This window comes from Solanum lycopersicum, chromosome 10, assembly GCF_036512215.1.
Source record: "Solanum lycopersicum chromosome 10, SLM_r2.1".
In the NCBI taxonomy this organism is placed as follows: domain Eukaryota; kingdom Viridiplantae; phylum Streptophyta; class Magnoliopsida; order Solanales; family Solanaceae; genus Solanum; species Solanum lycopersicum.
Window position 1 is genome coordinate 10,733,300 of NC_090809.1, and position 20,529 is coordinate 10,753,828.

The following is a 20,529-nucleotide window of genomic DNA, read 5'->3' on the forward strand; positions in this document are numbered from 1 at the left end:
AATACAAGTCATTCTTATCATACAAAATTTAATTAGCCAACAATTTGTATAATGTAGTTACATCTCAATAATAATCCATCACTAACTCGTATACAATCATGCTCAACAAGCCCTTATCATTACCACGAAGTGAATCTTTTCCTCTACATGAAACCTTAAACTCAATTATACCAAAAAAATTCAAGGGACAAACCCAATTTTATACGCACATTCTTAGTGAAATCTTCAATTTGCTTCACCCATGTATGCTTAAAATGGGACTTTCTTTATTCATAAGCTTGTCCTTCCACTAACAATCCACTCTTTTGAAGCTTAAGATAAAATCATCAGGCCTCATTTAAAATCCTCAAGAAAAAATTTCCAACCTATATGCTCTATGATCCTACAAAATATTGACCACTAAAATCATTCTTAAATGCTCAACCCAAGCATCCGTGGTAAAAAAATAGTTCATTTCTCAAATTCAAATGCAACAATAAATCCCATTAATTGAACATGTTATATAACTGACCACTCCTTAATTAGTTAGTATTCAGAATTGACAATCTACATATTCATTTCCACATAACACAAGTACCAAACCATGACTGTTTTTTATATACGTCACTAGGATACATCATACGTATCTATAAGATTATATAGAAATAGCCCACACATTTCTACATTTGAATAACTACAAAACATTACAAAATCGGTTGTCTTTAGCCCAAGCAAATTTGCGTTCTTTTTTAGATCATGTCGATAAAAAAAGTAACACATTTCATACATCTAACGAAGTAAGTATTCGTACAATTATAGTAGTCGTATCATGATGTTCTTTCATATACAATCGGTCCATGGAATCGTAGTAAAGATTCTAATTCTAATTGGCGCAACCTAATTTTATCATAACTAAACAAACCATACATGTGATAAAAATTCTATCCAAATGTATTTTTCAAACATAATGAAGTTCATTTTGTAGTTGTTCCTTACGAAAATTGTTTCATGTTGTCAGATATATATGTAAAGTACAAATTTTGACCTCATAGGCTGCAACACATACCTTCGTTCTCGATATTCAGAAAACCATCTATCACCTTATCACTCAACATTTGGGATATCTAATAGGATGCGAAAGATAGAAAATGTGCCTTAAGTCGTATGTAGTGACTTTAATAATCAACAATCAACATGAGACTATAACCATATTTTGTGTCTCGCTGAAACTAGTATATCATAACCTCAATACTAAGTTTGTTGACTTTATTCATCTTATAAAGCAACTCAAAACAAGAAACAGTGAAAGCATAAACGTTGTCATAATCAGTACCCATGAAGAAAAAGGGTTTCCTCTTTATGAACTAAATGTAAATATCAAGTCCATTAGAAGTCATTGTATGCCTTGTAGTCAATCGGAAAATTTACCTATTTTTAAGGACATATTTTTTTCTTTTTGGTGATGCTATTCCAACATCTAATACTCTATGATTAACCATAAATGAAATAAAGTGAAGAAGTTTAGATACAAATTTGTATCACCAAGATACCAATTGGATTCAAGTATTAGCACGAAAGAAAGAAGGATTAAAATTTTCCTGAAGTCCAATAGCCTCTCCAAGAAAAGTTAAGGTGTCCCCATACCGTTTAACAAGACTCTACTATACTTGTCCTTATGTAATGAGATCACCATACCTAATGCTCTGATAAGAAGTTTGTCACGATCCAAATCTAGTCGTGAGTGGTACCAATACTTGACCTCCTAGGTGGGTGAACAAAAGAATTCATCCCCAACATGTATTAATCATTCACCTTACATTAATTACTAATAATAATGAGGAAACATAAATCTCATTAATAAAAGAAACACAAATCAATTATAATCTACTATATGCCATTTCTAAAACATGAAAGTCATCACAAAAAGGACATCTAATTGTCAAATACTAAGTCTAAGAGTATTAAAGACACCAAAATAATTAAATAAAATAGTGTATGTCCAAAAACAAATGATATAATTTTATGAACGAGATAATCCAACACGAGATTAAATGAGTAGCTCAACCTTAAACCTGATATACTTGAGACTGACTAGAATTGAAGGCCAGTCGAAGCTGTTGGTACACTTATTGCACTCCATAAAAAAACAAAGGAAAATACAAGTAGGGCTCAGTACGGGGCAACATGTAATGAGTAGTTATCATTGACAAACTCAAAATAAAACTAACATACAATAAATAATAGTACAAAATCAACTATGACACTTAACCGGTAGCTAGCAACGAACAACATGAACAAGTGACAACGGAAGCCAGTACACAATCATTCAGAATATCCAGTACACATATGGGGAGCCATTATAGTTTATAGTGAGTCATTTTTACACATTTATAACTGCTCATATTTAACAATTAGGGCAACAATAATCTGTAGAAGAAAGAAGATAAATAGTAGCCTCTTGACCTTAAATTATTCTGTGACAACACGAGGACAACCCAATTTGCATCAGGCTAAAACCCTTAACCTTGGTTGAACATTGATACTCATGGATATATAAGGTTATATAATTATCATAAGTCTTCCTGAATCATATGAACAAAGGGAGACATATATTAATATTACATTATATTGTTAGTTTGAAAAAAGGAGTTTGAAGTGGATGATTGGGTATATCTGAATGTTTCACTCATGAAGGGTGTTATGAGGTTTGGTAAGAAGGGTAAAGTTAGTCCCCAGTACAGTGGTCTTATAAATATCAAAGAGAATTGGCGATGTAGCTTCCGAATTAGAGCTACCACAAGTTTTAGCACTAGTTCGTCCAGTATTTTATGTCTCCATGTTGAAGAAGTGTATGGGTGATCCTTCATATATTGTACCAACTGAAAATGATGGGAATAAGGATAGATTATGCTATGAGGAAATTCTAGTTCATATTTTAGATGACCATGTTTGCAACATGAGAACAAATGAGGTGGTGTGAGATAAGGTCCTTTTAAGGACGGAAGTAACATACTTAGGGTTCATCCGAACCCTCTTAGACGGAAATATTATTATTTATACATGATTAAATTATTTTTTAAATATGTATAATAGATGTTGGACCCCCTTTTACTAATTCGTAGTTCTGCTTCTCCGATTTTAAACCCAGTAATAATAAAATCTAACCCCGTCACTAATCTCAATGAATTAAAAAACTACATATTTCTTTGATCAATATACATTCACCTATCCTCATAGAGGAAAATTGCTTTTATAATGGACAATCCTTAAAATCTTAATTTGTTGATATTAACCTTATATATAAGCGAGTAAGAGAGGACGAACATGGCATCCTATAATAGTACAAAAAGCAGTCTAAAGTGTACCGTGAATGCTTTTATTTTTTGCTCCAACTAGCCTAATTTTATTTGCCATAATCCTTTTATATCCACGTGTAAGAAACTCAAACCATCTCTTTCCTTTGATAGTTTGATTTTGGAATTGGTGAAATGGTCTGGGGACCATTGCACTTGTATCAGTTTGTATTTTGAACCCTTTTACTTATATATTTATCATATGGATCCTTAGACTCAACACAACACAATTTAGCGGACCCTTCTGACCGTTGACCACACTTATGTGACTAAAATATGGATGAGTTGGCAAAAGTGTGTGATTTGACACTCGTTAAGGCGAGTGAGTACTATATTTAAATTTTAAAACTGTTAATAAAAATATAAGTAATACAAAAATTAAAAAATAATTAATTTTTGTGGCTTTATGAACGATGAGAACATAAAAATTAATTGTGATTTTTGTGATATAAGAAAATGGTTCTAATGGTGAAGACGATGATTGTGATGGTGACATCTAATGTAAAAAATTGAGACATGGTTAAAGAAGAATGAAAGAGGAAAGAAGAGAAATATTTTATTCTTAAAAATAAATGATTAATGATGTGTCATTTGAAATCTGTTGTGAATGACGACGTGTCACTTTTGTTGAGCGTTTGAAGCTCCGACAAGGCCAAGGGGGTTTAAAATGTTGACGTCCATTGAGTATAAGGGCTCAGTTGATAAATAGTTAAGTAGAATGGTTAAGAACACCAATTTATACAAGTATAAAGGTCCACCAGACCATTCCTCCATGGAATCTTCTATTTCTTTCTCTTCCGAGCCCTGAAATTTTTAAGTCTTTTTAAAAAAATTTCTTGCATCTGTTTTTTCTCTTCTATGGTTTATGTTTATTGTTTGTGATGATCATGAATATACCTACTTTTATCAATCATTCTCAAATGAATATTTATTTTCAGTTCTTCAGTGGTATTTATTACATTTTTCCGGTTTTGCTATGATTTGTTCATGATGTTTCTAATTTGGCTTGTTTCATACTCAGAGATGCTTGAAAATTTGTGTTCGTTCCCCTTATTAGTTTTCTCACTTCTATATTCTTTTTCCTTGGCAAGTTTACATTTTGATAGTCACAATATGTTGGGTATTTTGTTTTCTGCTTCTTTTATTGTGCATTTTCTGCTTTATATATAGTTTATCGTAGAATTTTGTAATTTTATGTTTCTAACTGGGTTTTATTTACTCATGCATGTTTAACTTTAGATTTTATTTGTTTTTCCCTCTCTTCTTTATGACACACACCACTAATTTTTTTTAGCTTTTCTTAATTAATGTGAATCTTGATATGTTACTTAAAATGATCTTTTTTACGGATGGGAGTAACTGGATAAAAAAGGACCTATATATGTTCTTCTCGAAGCATTCATTGACGATAAAACTGTATGTTATAATCAAATAAATATGCAGAATACATTATACACATTGAAATAGAAAACTCCAAATATTTGTAGGTACTATATGATAGAGATTACAAAGTGAAGATATATGAAAAGAATTTTATAGGATGGTTAAGATTCAAGGAATCAAATGATGCAATGTCGGAACATGTTGATGCTTGTGAGGTATAGACAAGATTTGCTAGAGGAACTCAACAAGCTGTTACTCATGGAAGAAATGAAAGAAAAAGTTGTTGTGTTCCAATATTAGCGCAAGTCTGAAACTCGAACCATTCATACCATCAAAAACAACAAAAAGTGAGTCTTCTTAACTACCTACAGTTAAGATTTGGTTCTGTCCTCTGACTTTTGAATTAATATTGATTGAAATATAATGTGACTTGGATTTTCCTGTTTCCTCACTGTCTTCAATGTCCTTATGTTTTCCAGTAGAAAAATATATCTTCCTTATTTGAAAATTTTAGTACTGAAAAAGACAAATAAGTTTGGATTCTCAGATAATGATATTGTCTAACTTGGCTTAGTTATGCGGACTCTTCACTTACGTTAACTCATCCATGTCGAATTATTCAAAAATACATTACTTTTGGAGAATTCAATACATACCTTTTGAAATTTTTGAAGAGTTCAAGAAACAGTCACTCGGTAGTGAGAACCATCAATCGAATAAATTGAATGAACTGGCAAAGATATTATGTGGTTATTCAAATTTTGTTGTTTCCTCAACTTTTTTGATAAAAATCTAAATTTATATGTGTTTTTTGTTATATAACTTTAAACAACTTTAGCTTTAACCTCTTAATATCAGTTGATTATATTCTAATTTGATATTTCATCTTTTTGTATTATTGTCGAGAAATATGAGAGGCTGCGAGGACTCTATTTATAGTTGTTATGATTAAAGAGGTTTGTCAGTTTATAAGTGATTTTCTATTTTCCTTTATGTGTGAACTATAATATCATTTTCATGAGATCTCAGCTATTGTTTCTCTCTCACTTTCACGCATAGATTTTTTGTGTTTATTAATTGGGGATGTGATGAGATCTCGAGAAAGCCATGCGCCACTCTGATATTAGTGATGTCAAATTTCTCATACCAATACACCCTTTTGAGTTGTTAAAAAAGTTCATTTGCATGTGAGAACTAAAACAAGTGAGCATATGTATACTTATTTGTACTGCAGAAAACATGTTATTCTATTTTATTAGGCTTCTGCTAAAATTAACAGTTGTTAGTTTCTTCAATACGAAGTTTCTACAGTTTCATTTTGGTGAAACAACAGAGTAAAGTATGATCTAGCAAGTTGCAAAAAAAAAACTATATGAAAAAATGCATACTTATCATGATCTTCAGTTCCCTGGAATTACATTTTGCATATTTAGAAATGTTTAGAAATATGATATAATGTATCGTGCATATTAATACTATCGCGGCACTAAGAAGCTATAATAGTTAAATGTAAAGCAGGGGTGTAATTATGTCAACTTAAAGAAAGCACAAGCGTGGACAAGCTGAAGGTAAAACTCAACATGTTCTCGAGATCACTAGAAACATTTTGTGTGCTTCTGCTGGATGATTTACAAAATTAAATTGTCTAAGAATACATTTGAGGTGTCTGATGTGTCCTAGTTATATTATTTTGAATAGTATTTCTCCTTTTTATATTATACCAGGAAATTCTCTAAAACAACTAATGATCGTGCCTGAGTCAATAGCCCGAATGGTAGACAAGGACTATTGTCTCAGGTGAGCACTGTCCTCACGAATATCAAATCCAATGTGAAAGAGTTATCTATGATGAAGCAACTATTGTAAATTGTACTTAGATGTAGCGATAAATTAAGAAATTCCAAGGGTCCCTCATATACCGAGAGAAGACAATCACCAACTAATGTTTGCACACCAAGATTATGAACGTGCTTCTGGTGAAGAATTGAATTAAAAAGAGAGGCCTAATGTGAGTGTCCTTAATTGGTAAGATAAAGACTACTCTATTGTTACAATCCAGTGTAAGGATATACCAAAATTTCTCATTCTTGAAAGTTTACATGGAGCATAATCTTAACTATAAGTCAAGTGATTGATGGAATATTGGCAATTTTCCCCCTATTTTGGTGACTTTTTTTAACTCTGTTAAGTTTCAGCAAGGATGACTGAAAATTGATCTTTTTTTTGTCCCTTTCTAAAGGTTTCTTCATATAAACAAAGAAAATTGATTTCACAATTCAATACGCTGCATAAATGGTTGATGGTTGAATTTATTACATTTAATTCTTTAGTAAGCAAATATTTTATTTCTTCCATTATTGTTTGTAAGTTTTTATTTATTGAATTCATATACATTAATTAAGATTCTTATAAAGTGTGTTTCCTTTCTCAAAGTTTTCATTAAGCTTAATTTTTTACTATAAAACATAGTAATTGATGTATCTATTCCAACTTCTTTTTGCATATTTTATGACATTTTTAAATTATGTTTAAAAGAATAGTGAGGATGATTGAAAATTTATAGGGTTGTGCTATATTTATTAGCACCTAACAACAAATATTTGATAACTAATGCCGAACAAATGATGAAGTTTGTTAAAAGAAGCAAAATGATTTCGCTCTTTCTTGCCACAATTAGTATATTATTCTCACTGTTTTTTCTTGGGTACAAACATTTTGTATGTCATTTCACTATTCCTGGAATATTTATATAGAAACAATTAGTTCATATCTTTTATTGCAAGTTAACTAATTTTTCATATTTCTTGTTCTCTTCTTTTAAGTCATAGAAGAGATCAAGTTGTTTTTGAAACTAACAAATTTCAAAATACACGATACAAAATATTAGTTTTCGGTAATAAGTATGCACGTCCACGGAGAGTACTATAGACTTTGCCGACATTAATAAACTGTGATTTGATTCAATGTTGCTATAGACTTCATGGACATTTACACAGAGTACCTATTTCCTCTTAGAATAAATATTTATCTATGATTTAGCTATTAATAATCGTTAAAGATCATTTTTTGTATCTATTCCAACTTCTTTTTGCATATTTTGTGACATTTTTTAATTATGTTTAAAAGAATAGTGAGGATGATTGAAAATTTATAGGGTTGTGCTATATTTGATAGCACCTAACAACAAATATTTTTGATAACTAATGCGGAACAAATGATGAAGTTTGTTAAAAGAAGCAAAATAATTTCTCTCTTTCTTGCCACAATTAGTATATTATTCTCACTGTTTTTTCTTGGGTACAAACATTTTGTTTGCATTGCACTATTCCTAGAATATTTATATAGAGACAATTAGTCCACATCTTTTATTGCAAATTAACTAATTTTTCTATTTCTTGTTCTCTTCTTTTTAGGCATATAAGAGATCAAGTTGTTTTTGAAACTAACAAATTTGAAAATACACTATAGAAAAAATTAGTTTTCGGTAATAAGTATGCACGTCCACATAGAGTACTATAGCCTTTACCGACATTAATAAACTGTCATTTGATTCAGTGTTGGTATAGAATTCATGGACATTTACACAGAGTACCTATTTCCTCTTAGAATAAATATTTATCTATGATTTAGCTATTAATAATCGTTAAAGATCATTTTTTGTAGTGATAACTCATTCCCCTCTAATAACGTTTTTTTTTTGATAAATAAGTAACAACTCTTTAATTTAGCTTCTTTCAACTAATTTTGTGAAGCTTAAATTTAAAAACAACTTGATAGACTATCTTTTTATAAAAATATATTCAGTAACATGTCTTTTTCTTCTTGATTGCTAGGAAAGTAATATCGTCTTTATTATATATTTTGATATTTGTGAGTTCAAGAGCTCACAAAATTATGTTGTGAGATTTTAATATGTTATATGTCAAAAATTTTGTTTAGTACATCCCGTTGTACACATTCAGATGTCACCTACTGCTTGGTTTATAATTGCATTAACTTTTTGCAAATCCATATTGTAATTGTAACAAGAAATTTGAGTGATTCTACTGTATTAGTCCTCGACCTGCAAACATGGTGATCTTGTATCTGGACAAGAATCAACTCATAAGGTAAGTTATCATTGATCCCAATATCTTCAATTTTTATGATTAATGAAGGATCGCCCAAGAACTTCTTCAACATGGAGATGTGAATTGCTGCATGAACTATGGATAACTCTATTGGTAGGTCCATCTCATAAGATACATTATCTAGTTTTGTAAGGGTCAAAATATCGAGGACCAAGCTTCTCTTACTGACAAAATACCATAGAACCTTTAATGGGTGAAACTTTCAAATATACCCAATCATATGCTTCAAAGTCTAAATGTATTTTCTTACATAGGTGTAGGATTGGACTCTGTGTTATTTCAACCTCTCTTGAATCACTTTCATCATCTACATAGCTTTATTATCTAAATGAGGTCCTGTCAACCCTTCTTGACTAAATTCAAACCATCTAATATGAGATTTGTATCTTCTCCCATAAAAAGCTTCATAATAAGCCATTTGTATAGTGCTAACATTTGTTGTAACCAAATTTCAATAAGAGGTAGGTGATCATCATAATTACCTTTTAAATAAATCACATAATCCATCAACATATCCTCTAAGGTATGAATAGTGTGCTCTACTTGACCATTTATATAAGAATGAAAGGCAGTACATAAATTAACCTTTGAACCCGAGCCTTTTTTGAATAACATACAAAATTGTGTAGTAAATTGCTCATCTCTGTCTGAATAATAGTGTGAAAAACTGCATAAAGTCTAACCACTTCTTGAAGATACAACTTGGCATAGTCCTCTGGTGAAGGGGTAATCTTTACAGGAAAAAAATGGGTTAATTTTGTCATTCTATCAAGAATCTCCCAAACTGAATCATGATTCCTGCGAGATCTTGTTAAAGCTAGGATAAAATCAGGATTAATAATCTCTCACCTCTATTCTGGAAGTTTTATATTCTAGGACATACTACCAGGCCATTGGTCCTCTACTTTAACTTGTTGGAAATTCGATCACTTAGACAAAAATTATAGAATGCCCTTCATATTACTCAGGCAATACTTGTATTAAATCGTGATACATCTTTGTTGAACCCGGATGAATGAAATATCTAGAGTTATAAACTTTCTTTATGATGCATTCTTTTAGTTCAAAAGTCTTGCTACACATAACCTAAAGTTGATACCTTAATACTCCATCGCTCCCTTGTTAAAAAAGCCATTACATTTGTCTTTAATTTCTAAAAAATTGGTTCTTGATCCTACGTCTCTTTTAATTTTGACACTAATGAAGATCTAGCCCTATTAATCACCACTCCTCTTCTATCTGTGGAATCCAATAAATGAACTCCCAATCGTTCAAGTCTGTGCCCAACCTTTGCTAGTTCTTTCATATCTATCTCAAAGTAGGCAGTACTAGCCATAGACAACCTGCTCAAGGCATCAAAAACAATATTAGCCTTACTTGGGTTGTATAGAATACTCATGTCATAATCCTTGAGTAATTATAACCACCTCATTTTTCTGAGATTAAGATCTTTCAGAGAAAATACACACATAAGACTTATGATCAATGAATACATCTACATGAACACTATACAAATAATGACGTCATATCTTCAAAGCAACTACTACGACATCCATCTCTAATATATGAGTTGAACATGAAAAAAAACCTTTCATGTGAGGAAGTCCTGGTTGAGATTTATGAGAGAAAAGTTTAGGAGTTAAGAAACAAGAAGTTGCGTGTGACAAAGCGCTATGAAGGAAATAATATCGTGCAGGGTGCTACTTTGAGGTCAAGGCCGATATGATGTCTCAATATCCATACTTTTTCCTTCTACTTTGACTCTAGCTTGAGGTAATGAGTTCCTCTTGACTTGTCCTATGTTTTAGAGTCATGTGTTTTATGTGTTCCCATGATTTCCTTATGTTATGCATGTTCATTTAAAATATATGTTTTAAAGAAAATGAGTTTACATGATTGATTATCCTCATCATGTTGTGCATTGAGTGTGAATTCCCTATAGACTCCAGGAGATGATATAATGAACATGCTTTAGCTATGATTTTAGTTTAAGTTCCCTATAGATTCCAAGAGATGATATAATTGTGTTTAGCATACATTTAGCTTAGAGAAGGAAGCTCCTCCTTGAAGATGAGAAATTTTAAAATTTCTGACATTTTAGTTTGTTAAAGATGAGGAATTTTAAAATTTTTAACATTTTTGTTTGTTAGGTGTTTTACCTACGTTAGTTATAGTACATTGAGTATGTTTATCTTGGAGTTAATGTTTCCTCCTCATTTGTTGAATTTTTTATACGTTTCATGCATGAACGCTTGCTAGTCTTGAGGTTTTTCCATTAGAAATGTTCAGAATCTAAACCGAGGACAAGTTTTCCCAAGAGGGAGATAATGAAACACCTCAGAATCTAGAAGGCTAAACTAGGGATAATTGAGAGGGAAACATCCAAAAAGGGAGGAAGTTTTGGAAGACATCACCAAGCACTACCTCACCTCACATGACAACCATAAAATTCGTGGTGAGGACCATGATTCATGGAGAGGTTCGTGGAGGGATAGGCAGTATCTAGGATACTCTACACCGAACAAGGACCCTTCCTATAGACGGCTACTGAAGGCTACAATAACCATGGGAAGGGTCATGATCTTAAGCTAGTCCTAAGGCAAGAAAGGATTTGAACCGTAGCCACTCATCCAAGAACAAAAGGGAGAACCCTGACTCGTGGTAGGGACTACCATTTTTGCAACCTCACATGGTCATGTGGTAGTATACTATAAGTTAAGGTTTAACTGATCTTTTCTTGTTTTAAGTCATTGTCATCAGTTTCATAGCTAATTGTTTAACTTTTTGGATTTCGAAGCTTTGTTGAGTTCTAATCCTCCAAGGACAAAGTTTCATTGTATCAAGTTTGTTTCATGTATTATTTTTTTGGGGGGGGGGGGATATGACGTATGGGCCAGGCTCAATTTTATTGTGTTAGATTAGATGGTTATGATGTGATAAGATCTGTAGATTTCTGTTTTTCATTAATAAAATGTTTGCACTTTGAAATCTTGTTTCACTCTTATTGTTCTATTTCTCATGTAATGAGAGGTAAATACCTTGTATAGAATTCTTTGGGGTTCTATGCGTCTTGATACATCTAGGGTGTACCCCTAGGTCTTGACAATTATGCATGCAGAATATTTGTGAATTATTAGGGTAAAATGTGAAACGAACATCCCCACAAATTAGTATTTGATATGAACCAACATGATACAAGACCCTTTGTCCTTTTTGAATATTTATATGTTTCAAATGTTTAGTAAACAAGCATATTTATTTTTGAATACGTTAAAAATTTCCAATCGAGTTACGTGTGGAAAAAACTTCTTAACATATCAAAGGTAGAAAAACAAAATGAGAAAAATTTAACCAATGAACATATGTGATGATACTATTTAAAATTGTTGGAATGCAAAAATTAATTATAAACATTCAAATTAAACCAAAAGATATGGAATTTTTTAACTTACTTAATAAAATAATAATAATGTTTCTTTTACTTCACCTTATTTTTTCATAATATTTATTTTTAGGACTTCTTGATAATTTTCATTAATTTTAAAATTCATACTCAATTTTAGATGTATGATTTATTCATCTTAAAAAGGTGAGAGTGAGAATTTATTCAATACATAAATGAATTTATTTAAATTTTAAAGTGCAGAAGGTTTTCTTGGAAAATCGTCCAAATAAAAAACATTTTTGTAAAAACAACAATAAAAAAATGAATAATTAAATAAATCACAATCTAGTATATATGTAAATTTTCAGAAATTTAATAAGTGACTGAAATAAAAAAAAATTTTAAAAAAATTCATCAAACACGACATACATACGACTCTTATTATAATTACAAAATAAAACTGATGTAGAGAATCCTATGACACACTTAACCATACAAAACCTAAAAGACATAAAATTTGTAGGGGACAATATGAACACATAAAACAGTACTAAAAAGAAGAGATATACTAGTCCAAAGGCTTTACTTGTTATTGGAGGGGTTTGAATCTTGATCATTAGCATTGTTTAGTGAAAGGTCATCCAACAAAGTGACAAAATCATCATCATTCATGTTGAGTAAATCAATAATTGATGGACTTTGTGGAATGTCAGTAGAGTTCTGGTTGTTATTCATTTGAATTGATGCACCGATTGAGGGGATCTCATCTAAAGGATCCATTTGTGGTGTCATAGCAGTAAATGGAGGATCTATAATTGGGGAAGACATCATAGATGTCCTTGTTATTGAAGGAGTTGATTGAGGGACATTTGATGTAGACCCCTCGTCACCATCATTCTTTTTCATTATTTTACGTATTAATAGAAGGTTCTTCTTAATAACGTAACTTAGATCGTTTATATAGAAAATATTCATGTCAATGGAAATAATTTTTCCATTCAACACTTCATGCATCTCATTTGTAATTTCCTTGATCCTATTTTCCTTTCTTATCTTTAGTAATTTTTTTTGCAACTTCTTGATTCTTTTCTTGGCGAATTCTTCCTTTGTGACCATACTTTTTGATATCTCCAATGTTTCCAATTCTTTAAACTTTTGAAAAGTATTGATTGCTTCAACAAGATTGGGAAACACCTTAGGTTCATCACTATAAGGACTATATACAGTGACAGCCATTTCAATTTCACAAAGAGTGCTGAGTTCTGTTGCCTTTTTAAACAACCCTATGAGTCTTTTATTGTATGAGACTTTTCTTTCCGTGTAATTTTCAATCAAAGCGAATATTGCTTTTTTCTAGGCATGGCTAAAGAAGAGGTATATGAGTATATATGTGTTTGTTAAATAATGTCTTTGTTGTTGTTCTTGTATTTGTAGTTGTCTTTGCCTAAGATTTGACCCTTGTATATATAAATAAAAAATTGGAATTCTATAATGTTTGGGTAGTTTGAATTATAGAATTTCTTAATATAAACAATAATTGTTTTGGAATAAACTTAAATGAGAGTATATTATCTTGAACTTGATGTTGTTTTTTGAACTGGTCTAATACTAGCAAAATATTTTGAGTCGATCTTTTCATATAAGGAAAAGATTTAGTTTTGTTGATGTTTGAATAAGTAATATCCATAATACATGGTCATAAGTTTATAGAAAATAGGTTTCTTATAGAATTCCATTACTATTTTTTAAATTTTGGAAGAAATTATATTTAGTATAAATTTTAAAGTACTTCCAAATATATCAAAAACTAAATCCTACCTAATTTTTTTTATTAATATATGATATACAACAACATATTACTTGAAGCTAAGTGAAATATTTTCCTAAATTAGTTTGAAGGTAAATCAACATTCCATTATTGTACTAATACTAATCAAAATAATGTATTTGCTTATAACTGAAAATAAAAAGATTATTTTATTATTTTAAAGAAATGATTTGTCATTATCCGAGTTATCAAATCATGATGCCCAAATTATAATAATCCACTAGTAGTGAAGCTAACAATACTATGGAATGATAAATAATGATTTTAAGGGTAACAACCCGTTAAGTGTACTTGTTCTACTTCTGAGACACTTATCAATTTTCTTGCGTTATAATTATGAACTCGATTTCCTATGTGACCAGTGTCAATAGAACAGGTTTAAAGTGAATAGCCCATATATTTTTATGGGACACAATTAAGTTGACGTCAATGAAAATATTTAAACTTGAAATCATAAGGTGGCAGTGGAGTCTATAGTTAAAATTGACATAGTGTATATAAGTTTTGAGTTAAGTTAAAGGTATTCTTGCCTATAAATGCAATAAAATATTGAGGTGCTTTCTTGACTTCACTAAGCTAGTAGGTGACAACTAGGTGCATCACCTACATTGACTTACTAACATGCTAAAGGACCAAGTAGGTTCATCACTTACTAAGACTCATTTGACCATGTTATTAGTCCAAGTACACTACCTATATTTTACCCAAGTTGAATAAAAATATAATGGAAAAATAGACAGCCAAGATCCAATCTTTTCAACTCCACAAGAAATAATTTGAATGGACAAGTAGGTGCATCACCTAATTAAATGTGTTGGCTGCAGATGAAGTATAACAGAGGTGGAAAAAGGTAAACCTATTAAGGTAAAAAATATTACATAAATATCTCATATTTCTCTTATCCAAATTTTAAGCTCTCAAATTCATATATTTCTCTCTTTCTCTTAAGATGAAGCAACCATCGAATTTTTCCATTAAGGGTTCTAACTATTTTCACCTAGTTTCTTCCAAAGCAGCAGCTAGATCACCTTCTCTCCTCTATTGTTTCAAGTATATTAGACAGTTCTTCAAAGAGAGTGAACTGGAGGTAGCTATATGTGTTGGAAGCCAAGGTTTTATCACTCTCTTCAAAAGAATAAGACAATGTTACAAAAATAGTTATTAAAGGAGAATAACATATATACATAGACAAGGTAACGCCGTTGCCAAAACCATTAATTATTTGTTTACTTAAGAATTCGTGACTTACTTTTTTATTACAACTCAACGGATAGTAATTTAAAACAACAAATTCATGTCTTTTGATTAATTTTTTAGTTTTGAATACTGTTATTGTATTGATTTTTTTATGCGAGGTCAAAGAGGTACTTAGAGAATGATTGCGGAAAGTTTTAAGGTCAGATTTACAAGCTATGGTGATGAACCATTTAATTAATGTTTTGGTAAAGTAAATGCACATTTAATGGAATGTTTGTTCCTAAATAATTATAACAGACAAAATTTGTGTCACGACTGCAATCTAGACCCCAGACGAGACCGACATCGTTGACCTCTCAGAGGTCGCAAACAAGCCTACTGACGTCATACCTGCTTTACATAGGTTAATTGTAGCGGAAAATTTGAATCTTTTTGTTAATTAAACATTCTTGGTAAACATTCTTAACATTTTATAATCGTTCATCATCAACCATCTAATATTAAAGAAATAAACAACTGAAAGAAATGGTTCATTAAGTCTTAATTGTATAATTGCCAAAATGACCCAATACAAAGTCTAAATCAAAACAGGAAAGAAACGCTAGTGGAACATGCTCCACTAGCTCAACTATAAAACTACGCTAGAATATAAAATAGTAGCATCATCGAAAGCATGAGGACCTACCAAACTCTGGATGAATGTTGACGTCCGGATAGCTGCAACAAAGATCCTACAACTCTATCGACCACTTGTGGCTGCACCTAAAATAGTATAGATTTATAGGGTTAGTACACACTTGTACTAAGTATGCGTATATGAAAGCACACACCAAGGACATGCATGAGAAAGAACAACTCTTTCCTAACGACATGATTTTTGGAAGCCAAGTTGGGTTAGGAAAGTCATGCCATGAGATTAACATGCATCATTAAATATATCGTATTGCACATAGCATATAACATTTTCATATAACACATATCATAACACATAACATATAGCACCTTGCTTCTTTCATATCATTCATGCATATGCCATGATCTTTGGGAATCATGGACTTGACATTAAGACTTTAAAAAATGAGGGCCCAACATATGGGACCTCAACTAGGGATTCTTTATTAGCAAGCAAAGAGCCTGCTTCATTCATTCATACCTACTTCATTTCATTTCATTCATAGGAAAGTGTGAACACCAGCTACACCTAGGATGTAGTTTAAGACTTTCATCGGGTTTGCTGTGCAATGATCAGGAATAACCTAATGTCATTACCCGAGTCTATCTCACCTCTTGATTATCCTATCTAACTCGTTTGGTATCATTTATTTCATTATGTGCTTCGTTTGAGGCCGGCCTCATTAATTCAATGGGAACTTTAACTTTAACCGACATAGATCATGTGAGCATCATGAAATCCAGTGTCTCCCCCTCAACGAAAAGAGGTTGAATCACCGGCCAAAGTGACCCAATAAACATGCTAGTTTACATGGGAAATTTAACCCCGCCTGATCCCTATATTGGCATTATAGATTCAAAGACTGGGAGATGTATGGAGACCCATACCCGGCAAGTCGGAAAGTCTCATATCCTGAGAGTTACGTGAACCTTCACCCTTCCTAAAAGAAGGCATCACCGCTCAAAGCTAGCCTATCGGTGCTTAGTATAAAATTCCATTACATTCAATTCATACATCTTGGAAGTTGATTTTAATATGAGGACAATATAGATCATTAGAAGATATATCATCTCATCATTATTATCAATTGTGTTAAGATCAATACCTTCATTAGAGTATTCATAGAGGCTGGTCTCTTCATTATCTTACACTCTCCTTGGTGAGTATCTATTGGTAACATTTATTTAGACTCACTTGAGATTGCTCTAATCATATTCATTATCCTCATGTCATGTTGTCACCGCATTCTTCATTATTAGCACCTTTGCTTTTCATAGTTACACACCTTTTATTACGTGAATGTTTATTTCATCATTTCATAATTTATGTCATCTTATACCAATGCACTTGACCACTTAGTGTATCTTACAATCATAATTAACCCTCATAGGGTTCATCGTTTCAGTACAAACATCTTAGGTCCACTTATTTTTGAACGTATGTTAGACTTATGTGTCTCTACATACAATCAATGGAGCTTAATTCGTAGTTTTCTAAGTGATTATTACTTTCCTAAGATTATGTCGTACAAGACTTATGCATCTTGTATATATATACCAAGATCTTAATTGTTCATCTAAGTAAATGGCATTATTCTTGGATATTTTACTCATGTTTGACTTATGCATCAATGAAGATATTTGGGCAAGGGAACCTAAATCTTGGATCACTTGGATATATTTATATTTTTCATTTATTTTATTTCTAATATTCATAACATTAGACTCTAAGTTAAATCTCAACATTTAAAGTGAAGGATTAATTTTCTATTTTAATTTAACTCTTAGATAACCGAATGGTTGGGGATTCGAGCCCCCACAACCCCTTTGATTTTAAGAGTTAAATTCGGTACAATAGAGAGGTTGTGCGTTCGAACTCCCACAGCCCCCCCCCCCCCTTTTTTTTTAAAATTTCGCTGAGGAGGCTGTGAGGTGGTGGGTTCGAACCCCCACGTCCCCTCTATCATCATTTTATTTATATTGGCAAGTGGCAGTGAGGTTGTGGGATCGATTCCCAACAGCATCACTTTGTTTCCTTGTTATTTCAACTCTCCCCTCAACACTGAGGTCGTGGGTTCTATCCCCACACCTTGCATTTTCTTTTTTTCATTATTTCCTCTCCCTTCGCGTGTACTTGGAGGTCATGGGTTCGAATCCCACGGCTCCCATTTACTTGTTTAATTAATTTTTCTCCTTCTCCTCCCCTTAGGTCGCGAGTTCAATTCCCACCCGCTGCATTTCCCTTATTTTTTCGCGAAAGCACGACCTAGGATCGAATCCCCCCCCAGGCCCCATTTTTCTTTTTCTTTGCCTCACAAAACCAGTAGCTAAGGGGTTCGATTTCCCTTAGCTCCTCATGTTTTTCTCTTATTTTTCAGCCTGCTCAACATTTGAGGTCTTGGGTTCAATTCCCATTGACCTCACTTATTTATTTCCCTTTTTCAAAACCCAGAGTTTAACCTTATGGGAGAGTATGCAATATGAAATTTTTTTTCTTATCATTCTTCACTCATTTTTAGTCACCTATTTCATGGGTTTACTTAGCTAAAAGGGTGTTATTCAACACAATATTCTTTATTATAGTGAACACCACATTGCAAACACATAACACATAAAATACACAAAAAAACACATGAATATTCGACCCAAAACAGTGGCTAAAGCCACTGCCCACGATGCACACACAACACCAATATTTGGAGACACTTCGAATATCGTTTTCGTAATTTCCCTCACATAAAACATGTTCACACTTAATATAAATATGTCAATCAGTCCTAAGTCTAGCAGTACAATGTACCCATCCTACAAATTCATTTGGGAGGTAAGGACAATGACATACAAATTGGAATAACCTTAGTTTTCAAGAGCATGAGAAACGTTCGAAGGATACTCTTGGAGAAAGAATTCCAGGAGAGAAACCCATACCTTTTTATGTTGTTCAAGTGTAAAGCTGCTGCCCGGAAACTCCTCCACACCACGCCCTATTTTACTTTAACATACACCCCACTGGACAAACCTCTCTTAGCCTTCACGTTTTGATTTCTTTGTCTTTTACTTAAAAAATCTTTTGTGTTCTTCAAGTGTGAAGAACTCTTGATGTATTTTCTAGTTTTTGTTGTGTTTGGCAGAATAACGTAAGAGAGAGCTTGAGAATAAGAGAGAGAGTTGACAAACGTGAGGGAGAGAGAGGTATTAGAATTAGGAGACTAAATTCAAGAATTAGTTAAATCTTTTTTAATTAACTTAATAAAAATATGATTTATTTTAATAAATACGTGAAAGGAATTTTTTACCCATATAGATTTTAATTGATGATTAAATCATCAATTCCTTGCTCCTAGTTGGGCTCGAACCAGAGTGGAAACCCATTTGCGAAATGGGTCACTCTGAGTCGCCCCAAATTGTATATGATCATTTAATTAAATTAATTTATTAATTACTTAGGGTAATTACAATATTACCCTTGTCCTGGAAATGACCATTTTACCCCTGGACAGTCAATACAAGCAAAGGTGGTCTTTAGTCCTTATATATTGGTATTTTTTTTAACTTAGCTCTCATTTACATATGGTTGAAGTTGCATTTCATGCTCCAGGAACATGAATTCAACTACTAGATATCCCCAATAGAACAACCTTATACACAATGGTTATTGGTGAGCTGTGGGTTGATTCTATCTTTTGTCGCGTCTTTATTATGTGTATTTCATTGTGGTACAATCAATAATACCAATAGAGGCTTTGTAGACATTGTAGAGAAATCATTGGTGTTCATAGTTTCACTTGTCACATGTATCCGTTCAGCTAGTCAACATGTGTTGTATATGAAGTTTTTCATCAGTAAATACATCTACATAGTAGTAGTTTACCTCCTCATCATAGGTCACTCGTAAGAATGTGTTCATATAGTACTTGTCTGTCTCACCTAGGGTTGGGGGTGACAAAAGTTCTATTAGAGATGTTCGTCCTAAAGAGCCTACAAAGTCGTGTCTATTACAACCTTACTAATGAATATGTTGCGCGCCACATTTATAATTAGGGGACTACTTGTACATTTAAAAATATTACATTCCTTCATTAAAAAAAATTGTGCAATAAAGCGAAGTTAAGAAAAAAAATTTCACCTTCACCTGATCATGCTATTGAAATTATGCTTGCGATGCTTAACGTTAATAGTAGCTAAAATTTCAACATGAAACCTACAAAAAAGGATCTAAAGTTATCAAAATTTAGACTACATTGAGATCTTTTTATTAGACCATCCCACTCCACAACGTAGCTAAAGGTAATATGTTATATGGATTTTAAGTTGCATTTTTACCATTTGTATCATGTTTGTTCAATTGTTAAAGATATAATATGGTAATTCTTATGCTTCAAATTGATGGTCTACCTAGTTACCTATATGAGTTGTAGCAGTTTTAAGCACATATTTTTAGGAGGATGTATCCAACTCTTGAGTTCTATATTTCCTCCATATCTATAGGATCTATTTTTTATAGAAAAGAATTGCTCTCAGTATGTGATATACATAGAATTTTAAGCATTACACATGTTCTCGAAAATGATGTTGTTGAACGACTTTTTTTTAGTCGGAAGA

At 32.0% G+C, this 20,529-nt stretch overlaps 1 protein-coding gene and 1 non-coding gene across 2 annotated transcripts; one reads left to right on the forward strand and one right to left on the reverse strand.

Moving 5' to 3' along the window:
* The first annotated feature begins 5,795 nt into the window (after positions 1-5,795).
* LOC112940221 (small nucleolar RNA Z221/R21b) lies at positions 5,796-5,872 on the forward strand. Its single transcript, XR_003244186.1, has one exon. It is a non-coding gene; the product is annotated as a small nucleolar RNA Z221/R21b (small nucleolar RNA).
* A 6,940-nt stretch (positions 5,873-12,812) lies between these two features.
* Positions 12,813-13,466, reverse strand: LOC104649586 (agamous-like MADS-box protein AGL80). Its single transcript, XM_010329052.1, has one exon. It carries the CDS (start codon positions 13,464-13,466, stop codon positions 12,813-12,815), a length of 654 nt encoding a protein of 217 aa, XP_010327354.1.
* Positions 13,467-20,529: the final 7,063 nt, after the last annotated feature.